Below are 13,988 nucleotides of genomic sequence, written 5' to 3' on the forward strand. Positions count from 1 at the left end.
CCCGCTGTTGGATTAGTTGCTATTTCTCCCGTCCCGCCAGGCCCAATCTGGCCCAGGATGGGGTTCAGGGGCACTGGGGACAGGACATGCAGGTCTGGGGCAGGGGGTCAGAATTTCCTGTATTTTATCCATTTGCAACTTGGTCACCAATAGAGAGAAATAAGACTCTGAGGGCTAACAGGAGGGTGGCCAGGCTCGGGCCCCCAAGCTAGACCCCAGGAGTCCTGTCCCCTCAGGGGAGGGGAGGAAGAGAGTTCTAGAAACCAATGGAGAAAAAGAGAAGGGAGCAGGGGCTCATGTCAGCAAACATGGCTACATCACATGACACGCCAGCGACACAGAAACACACCAACGCACACAGCTGCACAGCGGGGCATGGGGAGAGGCTAGGTAGGGGAGAAGAGAGCTGGGGCCGACCATCTTGTCCTCTGTTGGGTAGGTAGGGCAGGGTGAGTGCATAGAACACACATGTGTACACGCTCAAGGTATGACGGGAGCATGATGATCCACTGGCACATGAGATGGACACGCAGTGTGCTTTGTAAGAGGCAAGGAAAGGGAGAATGGAAGCATTGGGTCCTGGCTTGGGCCTGGGACCACCAAGGGGGCATAATTGGGCTTGATGGCTTGGGGAGTGTGGAGGGCACGCAGCACACATCTGAGAACATGCAACAGACACCAGCCCCCAGACAACCATCCAGGATACACATGTAGACAGCAGTCAACAAGCATGTCCATCATGTGATGTGTGGGTCTTGTAGAAAGCTGAGTTACAGCAGACTCTCAGGGACTGCTCATCCACTTGAGGCCCAGTGGTAGGCAGCTGTGGGCCCAGTGCCATTCAAAGAGGCAGGAGCAGCATGGCAGACACAGTCCTGTCCTTGTGAACACCATGCCTGGGGTGTTGGGGAGGCAGCTAGCAACATCTGAGTTAATGGGAGTTCTGGCTGGCTGGGCTGAAAGAAGGGAACTGGATCCTGACGATGCCTCTGCCTCTGACATCTCCAAAGAAGCCAAAGGTGAGGGCAGGAGGCTCTGGGCCCTGCAGAAGAGTATTCTGGAATGGATAGGCAGGCTCCCTCCTCAGCACAGCTAATCTGGGGGGTTACATACATGTGGACATGAAAACACACACACACACACACACACACACACACACACACACACACACACACACACACTAGGTGGGCAGGGCTCAAACAGCCAGGCAGGGAAGAGATCAGCTGTCAGAGCTGGCTCAGAAGAGTCTTGTTATCTAGAAGGTCCTATTTGCAGGGGTCACTCCCTTTTCCCCGAGTTCTGCACACACTTATGTACACACACTTCATGTGGCTACCTTACTCCAGGGCAGGCAGGACACACGCACCTCTATATATCACCTCCATGTTCCCAGGACTGCCAGCTCTGTCCTTTGTCCCATTTACCTCCTGTCTGCTCCCAAAGAACCCATAAGCCACACAGCTGTCCACACGATGCAGGAATTCCTCCATTGCATACTGCCTCAGAACAGCCCTTCTCACCATCCCAGTCACTCAGCTTGTAGCCATGGCTGATGTTTCAGCAGAAGACATGCCCAAGGGACAGGTTCAAGGATGACCCTAAATGGCCACTCAAGGTATATGTGAAATCCAGTTGCCCAAACACAAGTTTTTTTTGAGAAAGTTCAAAGCATCAGCTGGGGCAGTGAGGAGAAACAATAGTCTAAGGTGACTCTGAGAGGCAGGAGGGGGAGATACCATGCCTTGCCACCTGCCATGGGCAGCCCCTGACCTCTAACCTCATCACTCCTACCATAGCCCTCCAGGAGACACTCATGTACAAATAAGGATGGCCCTGGGCAGGCACTATGCTGTTTGTGAGGCCCCGGCACCTATGTGTGGCCACCTTTCAGGAATTTTCTCAACCTCAGCATTCATGAGCACATTAGTGTGTGCTAGCTGTCCAAGGCTCTGTGAAGCTCCACTCACACACTTGTGTTGGAGCAGTGTGTGTGGCTTCTGTTTTGAGGAGGTGGAGAGGAAGCAACTGAGCCTGAAGAAACAAACCAGAATGGGAGCATAGCCTTAAAGAGGGGTGTGCGTGTGTATGTGTGTGTGTGTGCGTGCGTGTGCGTGTGCGTGTGTGTGACATATAGGAGCAGAAACACATTATGTAAAGTCCCTAAGGATGCACACATACAGCCATATTAGAGACAGCTTAGAAACAGGCATCTGTACCCACCCAAAACTAGTGTCTGATCCACAGCATGGAGGGCTCTGTCTGAGGAGAAAACTATCAATACTTCACACATGCACACACACACACACACACACACACACACACACACACACCTTGTGCAGAAGCCCTTTACATCATTTGTTAAGGAAAATACACATCCATCCAAACTAAGCCGGGCTCTTTATCATTTACACACAGGCTTCTACTTGCTTCCCCAGAACTCCAATACCCAATACACAAACACACACACACACACTGAGAGAGAGGAGGGGAGGGAGAGAGGAAGGGAGAGAAGCTGAGAGAAAGAGAGAGAGGGAGGGAGGGAAGGACAGAGGGAGGGAAAGAGGGGGAGAAAGAGAGAGAGAGAGTCCCCAGGACATGATGCGACCTCTGGCAGTAACCAAGCCAGGAGAGTTTATTCTACATCACATGAGATGTGTGGCATGGTCGCTGGGCCTCCCTGGATCCTCTGTGATATGAATTATCCTCACACATACTCCCACTCCAAATGTAGCAGATAGGAGAGGTCAGTGGAGGAATTGCTTTTGCATTGGGTTTTCACAGGTACTCACAAAACTCCGTGTACGTACATTGTATGGGCACAGATCTATGCATACACGCATACACACACACACACACACACGCACACTATCTATGTCTATTCACACAGAACAGGTTGGGCCCATGGTGGGCTTGCTACAGTTAGCCCAGCAACCGGACAGAGAGGGAAGTTCAGACCACACAGGATGAAGGTGGCAGCAAGAAGAGGTTCAGGGCATCTACATACATCTACACAAGTACACACACGCTGGGGTGTCCACACGTCTTGAGCATGTGCCCTCGGCATGCATGTTGGTGTGCATGTGTGATCACGCCTGCTGCTATCTATGTGCGGCAAGGTGGAGGGGGATCCATGGCAAGGTGAGGGCCAGGGACTCCAGGGTCTGCGTGAGGTGAGAGCAGCTGGAACTGCCTGGGTCTGTTTTGGGAGTGAGCTTGGAGCAGGGGAAAAGTGAAAGGGTGGGGGGTATTGCTCCCGATGTGTGGGGAGGGTCCTGGGGAAAAGAAGGGTAGGGGCCTACAAGCCCAGTGTCCCCCCAATGGATGACGCCAAGACCACCCCCAGCACCACACAGCAAATGATGATCATAATTTTCTTCTGCAGGTAGAAAGGTAAGAGAGAGAGGGAGAGGAAGAGGGAAAGTGAAGGATGGGGAGAGAGGCAGACAGACAAATGAAGGAAGAGTTTGGATGTGGGACATGAGGAAAAAGAGGGGAGAGAAAACAGAAACAGGAAGCGGTCAGAGCCGTAGATGTAGATAAGGCCTCTCACCCATTTCATAACTGCCACACCCCACCCGCTGATCTCCTGCCTCCCCCTGCATCAGGCAACCTCCGCTGGCTTACCCTCCTGGCCTTGCTCTGATATTTCACAGCTTTCTTGGTGTCGGACACGGCTCGTTCCACATAGTCCACGGAATGCTCCACGTTGTACTCAATTCGGTCGATCATCTCACCCTGCACACAGAGGAAATGTGACGAGGGACAGAGAGCTGGGCTGGCAAAGGCATCCTATCCTTGGGGCTCAGGGAGGCTCCCGGACCCATGTGGCAGGGCCTGTACCTGGCTCTCTACGAGCATGGCCATGTCCACAAACATGTCGTGCAGCTCTCGGATGCTGGTTTCCAGTTTAATGATCTCATTGTGCCTTGTCTCAATCTCATTCAGGGCCTGCTTCGTCATCTGCGAGTCCATTTTGATCTAAGGTGATGGGAGGAAGAAAGGGAAGCGATCACCCTTTGCCGTGGAACAGCTTCAGTTCAACAGAGGGGTCGGGTTCAAATCCTTGTGTAGTGACAATTTTGGAATTTTGGTTTCTTAAAAAAAAAAAAAAAAAAACCCCACAGAAATATTGTAAGAATGTGTGTTCATTTCAATCCCAGGTGTGGGACGTGAGGCTGCATCAGAGTGTCCACAGCAGCTGACTGTGATTTGCCTCGTGCTCTGGCAGGGGTGTAATTTTGCAAGTGGCAGATAGTTTCTGCAATTGTATGATGTGGGATGAAGAAAAAAAAAGTTGGGGTTAGTGGAGGTGGCAGGTTGGTTGTTGGTCAACTGATACTGGTTGTAGTTTATTAAGTAGCCATGTGCAAAGAAGAAAGAAATCCTGACAGTGCTGGAACTTGAAGGAACTTGAAGCTACTAATCAGCAGGAAGTTGTCTTACAGTAATGGCGCCCCCTTTCTCCTCTATCCTCTTTTCTCTCCTATCTGCTGCTGGAGGTTGGGAGAGTGGAAGAAAGAAGAACCCACAAAGCAGTAGCACTGGCTACATCGTTGGGCAAATTATTTACCCTCTTCTGGACTTTGCTGTCACCACCTAGAAAATATGTATCACAGTAAACCATCTGCCTCAAAAGATTATTGCAAAACTGAATGCTTCGTTTGTGTAGCTTCGATTGGTTCCTGAAACACATCAGGCATCAAAGAGAAGTTTGCAAATTACAAGAAAAAAGCTTGTATAGAGCTCACAACCTCACCCCTGGGCACTTATCTCGTCCAGGGAAGAGAGACGGTAAAAGCTGACAGGCTGAGGCGGGATATACAGCAGGTAGGAAAGAAGCAACAGACAGGGAGGCTGGGATGCGAAGGCTGCCCGTGAGCTGACAGGAGCCTTCACGAGATGAGGCAAGGGATAAATAAGAAAAGAAAAAAAAAATGCACCACTGTTCTCAAGAGTCAGGAGCAGAAATTCCAGCTTGAAGCTACAATGCCCCTCAGCTCCTGACCTGGGCTACTGGTCACCACTGTGCTTAGACTGCAGTAGGCCATTGCTTTCCTCTAACACTTACCAGTACCCCCATCACCACAGGTCACACACCTCAACACTGGTGGCTGGGCCTGTCTCCCTTTCTGCTCATATTTCCTACCCATACTGTACGAGCTAAGGTCATCTGCCAGCTGCCCTGCAAGGGTCCCCTCTCCCTTCCCATGTTGTTACTGCTCTTTTCCAATTTTCTCATACCTAAATGCTCACTTGTCTTTTTTATTTAAAAATGTGTTCTCGCTGCCGGGCAGTGGTGGCGCACGCCTTTAATTCCAGCACTTGGGAGGCAGAGGCAGGCGGATTTCTGAGTTCAAGGCCAGCCTGGTCTATAGAGGGAGTTCCAGGACAGCCAGGGCTACACAGAGAAACCTTGTCTCAAAACAAACAAACAAACAAACATGTGTTCTCAAATGTGAATGCAAGTGCCCACAGAGGTTGGAGGAACTGGATGCCCTGGAGCTGGAGTTACAGGCAGTTCTGAGCCCCTGACATGGTGCTGGGAACTGAACTGAACTTGGGTGCCTTAACAGGTAAGCCATCTTTTTCCATATCCTGCTGTCTCTTAGGTGCATCTCAATGAGATATATTGACGTCTTCCTTGACTCCAGTATTAAGAACCCCCAGCCAATACCTAGGGCTCAGCTGCAGGTTCCTTGGGCCTCACAGGGCTCCCAATCACTGGCATTGTTGTGAAATTGAGTGAGTTTCACAAGATGGTTTCCACTCCCACAGTGGAGTGCCAAGGGGGCAGTGGTCAACTCTTTTTTGTTTTTGTTTTTTTTTTGTTTTTTTTTTTCTGAGACAGGGTCTATCCATATAGTCATGGCTGTACTGAAACTTGCTGTGTGGAGTAGGCTGGCATTGAACTCACAGAGATCCTCCTGTCTCTGCTTCCCAAGTGGTGGAATTAAAGGCATGTACCACCATGCCTGGGCAGAAGTCAACTCTATCTATCTATCTATCTATCTATCTATCTATCTATCTATCTAATGTATGAGTACAATTATAGCTGTCTTCAGACACACCACAGGAGGGCGTCAGATCCTGTTACAGATGGTTGTGAGCCACCATGTGGTTGCTGGGAATTGAACTCAGGACCTCTGGAAGAGCAGTCAGTGCTCTTAACTGCTGAGCCATCTCTCCAGCCCCCAGAGGTCAACTCTTGCCCACTAAAGTAAGACCTCTTGAGTCACCCACCAAGCTTCTCTCCAGTTTCACACAAAAAGACAGAAGGCCTGAAGAGAGGGGTATTAGGAGGAGAAGGATCTAACTAGCCCACAACCTATCTGCCTGGCTTAACTCAACAAAATAAACTATTCAATTATTAATAACTGAAAGCAAACTGTTAAACAATCACAAAGATTGCTTTATACCTGGTTCACACCCATTTCCCAAAGTCATCTGGCCACTGAGGCAGAAATGGAGACAGGACTAGGCAGGCCAAGGCAAAAGTCCACAAGGAAAAAGGAGAATGGGAGAATGTGGGTTTGGAGAAATTCCATCCACTTATCCTATATGACAGGACAGGGCAGGGTAGAAAAAACTTAAGTTAAACTAAAAAAAAAAAAAAAAATCTTCAAAAATGGGTTGCGGGGGAGTGGGCTGTGGATTGCTGCCAGTTACCATACTGAAGAGCTCTAACTCAGATGTTAGACTGTGGGGTCAAGTTCTTAGCAAAGTCTTCCACCTTCTGGCCCAATTTTCCTCTTTTGTGAAATGGGTTTCCTCTGAGATTGTGGGAAAGATTAAATAAAGGTGGTCATAGTGGCGCATGCCTGTAATTCCAGCGGAGGCCAGAGGATTGGGATTTGAAACAAGCCTAGGGTACGCAGCACGATCCTGTCTCAAAAAACAAAACCTGCACATGTATAACACAGGGCATGCCACTACCAACCATTTTCAAAGGAGGTGCCTTCCTGCCCTGCCCCCATGGAATCTTCCAGTTCATGGTCCAAGCTGTCAGAGATTCCAGGGTGGAGAGGAGGAGAGGCAAAGGTTTACCCGACAGACCCTGACCCCACCCGGGGGCTCACATCATCTGTGAAGATGGCCAGCTTCCCGCTTTCCAACATGTCTTCCAGTTCTTCGTTGGTAGTAGTCCTGCCAGCTGTGTGGAGAAAGGACGCCCTGCTCAGGAAGTGGGCCTAAGGTAGTGGAAAGAAGGGAGCAGGACCCCGGGACCCACCCTTCCACTAGGCTGAGGCTTGGAGTTGGCTTCAGAGAGGAACCACTTGGAGCGGGGGGCCTGGCAAGTCCTGGAAGTTTGGGAAAGGGAGGGGCACACTCACTGATCTCCAGCTGCCTCTGGATGCGGTCCTTGCAGCGGTCCCGGTACTTGGACTGAGTTGCATTATATTCGGTCATTACTTCCACGAACTTCCGTGAAAGTGTGGAGTGCTAGGGAAATCAGGGGAAGTCATAGCAGGGCATCAGGGACAGGAGACCCTGAAGGCTGCAGCACCACTCTCCGACACATATTCAGAACCCTAGTTCTGCCCACTAGTCCCCATCCTTCATCTCCCTGCTGGTCCCCTGCTCCCTGAGCCTACCTGGGTCTTGCGGATGCGCAGGTCCGCGGAAGAACGATTCAGCCCCTCTTCCTGCTCAATGCTTTGCTCAATCGCTGCAGAGAGAAGGCAGTAACAGGCTGGAGACGCCGAGGATGGGGTGTGGGACCGGGGTCTGGGCCTTGGGAAGAGGGAGGCTCCAGGCCTGAGAACAGGCACTATACCCAATAAAAGCTTTGGTGCAGTTTATTTGCAGGCTGCCAAGAATATAAGCCAGGGTTTGAGGGGGTTCCCTAAGATAGGTAGGGAGAGTCAAAAGGGCACCAGACAGAAAGCTTGTTCTGTTGGAAGGATTTTGCCTTGGAAAGAACCCAAACCCACAAGGGAGTAAAGCCAGTTCACTAGAGAGGACCGCCCCCAGGTAATGTCCAGTTCCTCTCAGCTCTGTACAAGAAGCAAAACCCAGCTTTTTTTTTTTTTTTTTTTTTTTTAAGACAGGGTGTTGCCAGGCAGTGGTGGCACAAGCCTTTAATCCCAGCACTTGGGAGGCAGTGACAGGTGGATTTCTGAGTTCCAGGCCAGCCTGGTCTACAGAGTGAGTTCCAGGACAGCCAGGGCTACACAGAGAAACCCTGTCTCCAAAAACCCAAAAAAAAAAAAAAAAAAACAAAAAAAAAAACAGGGTGTTGTTGTTACATTGTTTGGAACTTGTGGACCCAAAGACTTTACTGCCTCAGCCTTCTGAGTAGCTGTTCCCGCAGGCAAGACCCTCTGCTACCTAACTTTCTTGGTGGTTGTCTTAGGGTTTTTCTGCTGTGAACAGACACCATGACTAAGGCGACTTTTAAAAAGACAACATTTAATTGGGGCTGGTTCAGAGGTTCTGTTCATTATCAACAAGGCAGGAACATGGCAGCATCCAGGCAGGCACGGTACAGGAGAAGCTGAGAATTCTACACCTTCATCTGAAGGCTGCTAGGATGAGGGTCTTAAAGGCCACACCCACAGTGCCATGCTTACTCCAAAGGGCCACACCTTCTAATAGTGCCACTCCCTGGGCCGAGCATATACAAACTATCACAGTGGCCATTCAGCTTACTGAGCGATGTTTTAACAGAGGAAACTTAGCTCTCCTCCCCTGCCTGTCCTATGAGCCCCCATTTCTTTTTTATCTTATTTTTTGTTTTGTTTTGTTTCTCTGTGTAGCCCTGGCTGTCCTAGGACTCAGGCTTCTGCCCACCCCCTGCAACCTCCACCAAGTGCTAAGATTAAAGACATGTGCCACCACCTCCCAGCTGAGCTCTCTCTTCTAAAGGATGCTTCAAACTTTTTCTGGACCATGTCTTCCTGAGGCCGTCATTCAGATTTTCTGAGAAGAGCTTGTAGTAACAGCTTCTTTAAGTCAGATCAGAAAATGTAGCAGGGACGAATACCCGAGATGCTATGACTTTTGAAGGCCTCTGGGCCAGTCCCCAGAGTGCCACCTCTCTCTGTCCCACTGGCAGTGGGGAAGGGGGACAGAGCCAGATGGCACCTCAAGACTATCCAGTAAGCAGAAGCAGGCATAGTGACTGAGTGCTACCACTAGCTGTATCAGTCAGGAAAGCACAGGCACACATGACCAGGGACCCAGGAACCTGTCAGCCCTCCCTGGACCTTCTTATCAGGCCTGGGACAAAGGCCAATTCTGGGCAGAGGGGTCTTTTACAACTGCTGAGGGAATTCAGTGATATTTCACACCAGAAACTGGAGTTCAAATTCGTGAGAATTCAGTCACCCTGATGCCACCAACTGGAGGAAGATGGAAGAGATGAAGGGTTTTTTGTTTGTTTGTTTTGGATTTTGTGGCTCTGTTTTTTGTTTTGTTTTGTTTTCCTGGTCAGGTCCTTAAACCACCTTTTCTTTTTCTGTCATTTGTCTGGACCTATTCATGAACCCCTGACCACAAAGTTTTCCTCATGGTCTTTTAGAAAGTGTTCTACATCAGGACCAATGGGTCTGAAGAAACCAAGGAGTCTTGGACTTGTGACCCACCCATCCATCTCACCTTTCCAAGTGCTGAAAGTACAGAAGCAACCACTGTGCCTGGCCAAAGCCTGGCTTTTATGGTGTTTGTTTCGAGATTATCACCTTATAACTCTGGCTGGGCTGGACCTCACAAAGATTTGCCTGTCTCTGCCTCCCTAGTGCTGAGACTAACTAATGCTGTATACCACCAGTCTGCCAACTTTTCTGTTTTATATTTGAGATTTTTTTTTTAATTTTATGTGCATTGTGTTTTGCCTGCGTGTATGTCTATTATGAAGGTGTCGAGTCCCCTGGAGCTAGAACTTCAGACACTTGTGAACCTCCATGTGGGTGCTGAGAATTGAACCTGGGTCGTCTGGAAGCCAGTGCTCTTAACTACTGAGCTATCTCTCCAGCCCCTATATTTGAGATTCTTGGTAAGACATCATCTGGAGGAAAAGACTTTGCAGTCAAGACTAGAACAAAAAAGAAACTATAATTTCTTCAGTTTTCCCTACTATACTGATGAGCGAACTGAGGACAGGGACTGTCTACAGTGAGTGGCACTAGAGGCTGGACTCCTCCATGTAGACTGCGTGAGCATGACCCCAGAGCACACTCTCTGAGTACAAAGGGCTTGTTTTTATCGGTCAGCATCAAAGGTTCTCACTCTCACATGACCTCTTTGTAAGTCCATAAGGACCTGAAGCTTGTGTGTTCATCTCCTTATGCAGGGTTAGTGGCCTTAGGGACAAGTCCCTCCCCCCCCCCCCCAAAAAAGCCTGTCCAGAGCCTAGCAATGAGCCTCAGTGCTACAGACACTTTGGTAAATGCCCTACGCTGCTGGATTACCAGGGTACATAGGCGGCTGCTCCTCAATGCAGCTATTCCCCTGGCACCAGCAGACAAGGAGGCTCCCAGCCCACAGTGCTTTGAGGGAAGGTGGTTATTAGCAGCACCCAAGTTCTTAAATTGGAGTGAATACATGAGCACTTGGCAAGGCCCTCCGGAAAGCGTGCCAGCCCCTGATGTCAGCCACACAGTCCAATCTGTCCTGAGCCGAGGATACTAATTCAGAAGCATTTGCTGGGCCCACCTACTGGGTGCTCAGTGTCGTGCTCAGAGCCTGTTTAGGACAAATGAGGACTGATCAAAATTAAAACCTCTTGGAAAAGTATGTCCCTCTCAGTTTTACCCCTTTTCTTCCTGGATTCTTTGAAATAGAGTCTCACTACATAGCCCACGCTGGTCCGGAGCTCTCAGTCTTCCTGTGGCAGCCTCTGAGGTAATTCAGCACTGTAAGGCATTTACCACTGAGGCTCATTGCTACCCTTCGGACAGCAAATTTTTTTTGGGGGGGGGGGAGGAGGGGCTTGTCCCCAAGGCCACTAACTTTGTGACTTTGTGCAAGGAGATGAAGACAGAAGGCCTTATGGGACCTCCCCCACCTCTACTGACTGGAAATCTGTATTTTTCTGATTGATGGCTCTAAGGTACAATTCAGGTGGAAACCCAACATGGCTCATTTCCCTGTCAAGTGTTTCCAAAGTTCATGGGCAAAAGTGGGCTTGTATATTTCTCAACATTTAGGAATCTGACTCCCCAGAGTCCTGTCTTGTCTAATCTAATTCAGAGAGAGATCTTTGTTCACGGTGGCAGGATTGCAGTCCTCACCTTTCAACTTGGACCGCACCTTGTTTGCCGTCTTTTTGATGTCAGCCGTGAGGTCCTCCAGCTCCTGTTTAGTCTCTGGGGAAAGGGCAAGGAGAGGAGTGAGATTCCGGGTGAGGACCCAGGCCCTGGGTCCCCGTGCAGCAGCACTCACTCTCATCAGGGTTGGGGGCGGCGAGAATGGCGCTGTGCTGTTTCTTCACTTGCTCCACATCTTCAGACAGTTTCTCGATGCAGCCTCGGATCTCTTCCACCTGGGGCAGGAAATCAGTGACACCTCATCCAGGTTAGAGGGCCAGATGAGACCTAGCCAGTGTTCAGTGAAATCGGCCAAACCCAGAAGGCCAAGGAGTGTGCAGGGATGAGGGAATCAGCAAGGCAAAGGACGCTTAGGGAAGGGCAGGGGTCCTGTCCAGGCCACACAGGAAGCTCTACCTGCTCAAAGAACTCATCCATAAAGTGGTCTCGATCCACATGGACCACCTCCTCTTCATCATCACTGTCTTTCGCCTGAAAGCAAAGTAAGGCCAGATCCATGAGCAGTCCCTGTCCTGTTCCTAAGGTTGACTCTCTACTTTTCTGGTCCTCTACCTACCACACATGCATATGGGCCGTATCAGTTCTAGACTCAGAAAAGGGATCTTGGGAAGGGTCCTAGTCAAGAGGGGCAGCAAGGACACCAACACCCAGAGCCATTACTGGCTATCTTGTAGACCAATGTCCTAGATGCCAGTGTGCCTTGAAGTAGTCAGCTAAAGGCATTCTCTGAGATCTGAACAGCCTCATCTGTTCAGAGTCTCCCTGGAAAAGAGACACTGCTGCTGACTGCTGGATGTGAACAAATTTCAACACTCCAACAACCAGCTAAATGTCCACCTTGTGATGACTGCCTCTGGGCTCCAAGGAGGATTCTAGAATGGCTTTCCAGGACTGTGAACCTCCCTACCATCTCCTAGCAGTGCCTGCCCAGGCCTCCCCTTTCCATGCCACAACCTGACCATCCATTCCCCTCCTAAAGGTCCCATCACTGCCAAGCTGCTGGTGGCTGAAGCCAAGTTGAGGAAGCACAGCCAGGCCAAGTAAGGGCTGGCTGAGCCATGTTGGCAATACCCTGACCCACTTCATCCCACACTCTCTCCTCCCACTGCACTGTCTCTTGGAGAGCCTCTTCCCACGCTAGCCACCCACTTCCTTCCAGTCCCTTCCAACCACACACCCACCAACTCTCTCTGACTCGGATTTCCCAGTTGCAACCTGCAGCTGCTCAACCCTCCACCCTCAGGGCTCAGAGACACAAAGGGATTCACCCACCCACACTGCCATCTCCAGGCAGACCAGTGACACAGACAGAAGAGCTGACACACAGGCACACAGAAATAGGCCCCCCAACACCCACATGGAACCACACAGACCCAGGCAGAGCTGCATTGCTGACACGTGGACAGAGGGAGAGGAGGAGGGTGCTGCCTGTTCACCCAACATCTTTGTGCCCCACAACTGTGTTCTCACCCAGAGTTGGGCGGAAGGCACAGGAGGGCTCCCCTGGGATCCCCATTCTTCTCTGCTTGGAACAGAATTCTCAGGGTGAAGTTGAGCTCAGCCATCAACAGACACTAAGTCTGGAGCACTAATCAGCCCCAGGGTTCAGCCCAAATCGCAGACAGGTTGAGCCAGAGTTCAGACAGAATGTAGCCAAGAAAGCATGGATGAAATCAAGAGAGAGAAGCCAAACAGCAGTTTGCTGCAAGTGGAGCCGCTGGGACCTGAAGGGAGAGCTGACAGGGCTGGAGCAGATCAAAGACAGGCCCTCATGGAAGTCAGACAGGCTAAGAAGGAACTGCACTTGGCTCTGATGTATCTCAGTCTGTTCAGATTGAACCTAGACAGAGCCAGATGGAACCATGATGCGACTAAGACACTAAGATCACTTGGGATCTGCAGAATGGGGGCAGCTCTGAGACCAGCATAACCCAGAGGAGACCTCCTGTGCCAGGCCAGAAAGTCACCTGCTTCTGCCCAGGTCTTGCTCAAACCAAACCTGAAGGTCTCAAAGACCCTGCCAGGATTTTTAGTTTCTCCAGTCTCAATCTGACAGCAGAAGACACTGGCTCTGGAGGCGTGTCAGAAGCAGGGCTCCTCTCTAGGATGTAGCAGTTTGTCAGAGTGCTCTCCAGCTTCTACTCCTCCAGGGCCATGATCTCCTGCTGACCTTCTCAGCCTCCTCCCTCCCACCCACCTTTGACCAGCCTCACACAGGGCAGGGGAAGCTTTTCCAGTCTAGAAACCTTTGCCTGGAAACCTTCCTCTTCTCTGTCTCTTTCCCTTCCCATGCCAACTTGAGGAAGTCCTTCCTAAAGTCTTATTTCAGTTTCACCTGTTTTCAAAGCCCCTTTCCTCAGATTCTTAGTAGAGTATCCAGGCTACCTACTTGCCCTTGAGAGAGGAAAAAAGGTAGAAGGGCCTACCTATGATTTGGTTTGGTTAATAACTACAAAGAGTGCTAAAACTCCTCTGTGTGTACAAACATACTCAGAGTCATAATCCCTTCTGATCCTCACCACCACAGCCCAGTGAGAAAAGCTGGACAAATATTGTTGCCATTTCATAGATGAAGGGGCATGGAGCCAAAGTGGGCAAAGGACAATGATTTGCCTGAGGGCAGGTAGAATAGGACCAGGACACCATGGTCTAGGCACCCTAGGACTGCTTCCCTGAAGGCTCCTTAGTCACTATTTGCCATGCGTGGGTTCCTTGCCTCCT

General features: G+C 50.3%; 1 protein-coding gene across 1 annotated transcript in view; it reads right to left on the reverse strand.

Moving 5' to 3' along the window:
* Stx1b (syntaxin 1B) overlaps window positions 1-13,988 on the reverse strand; it is a 20,393-nt gene continuing 6,405 nt past the window's right edge. Inside the window, exons 2-10 of the mRNA XM_034517482.2 lie at window positions 11,664-11,738; window positions 11,383-11,482; window positions 11,232-11,306; window positions 7,593-7,666; window positions 7,332-7,440; window positions 7,077-7,150; window positions 3,841-3,978; window positions 3,625-3,735; window positions 1-3,376 (exon numbers count right to left, since the gene is read on the reverse strand). Of these exons, the coding sequence (XP_034373373.1) occupies window positions 3,296-3,376; window positions 3,625-3,735; window positions 3,841-3,978; window positions 7,077-7,150; window positions 7,332-7,440; window positions 7,593-7,666; window positions 11,232-11,306; window positions 11,383-11,482; window positions 11,664-11,738 (837 nt within the window). The 3' untranslated portion in view covers window positions 1-3,295. The remainder of the gene's footprint in view (window positions 3,377-3,624; window positions 3,736-3,840; window positions 3,979-7,076; window positions 7,151-7,331; window positions 7,441-7,592; window positions 7,667-11,231; window positions 11,307-11,382; window positions 11,483-11,663; window positions 11,739-13,988) is intronic.

The sequence above is a fragment of the Arvicanthis niloticus genome, chromosome 1 (assembly GCF_011762505.2).
Source record: "Arvicanthis niloticus isolate mArvNil1 chromosome 1, mArvNil1.pat.X, whole genome shotgun sequence".
In the NCBI taxonomy this organism is placed as follows: Eukaryota; Metazoa; Chordata; class Mammalia; order Rodentia; family Muridae; genus Arvicanthis; species Arvicanthis niloticus.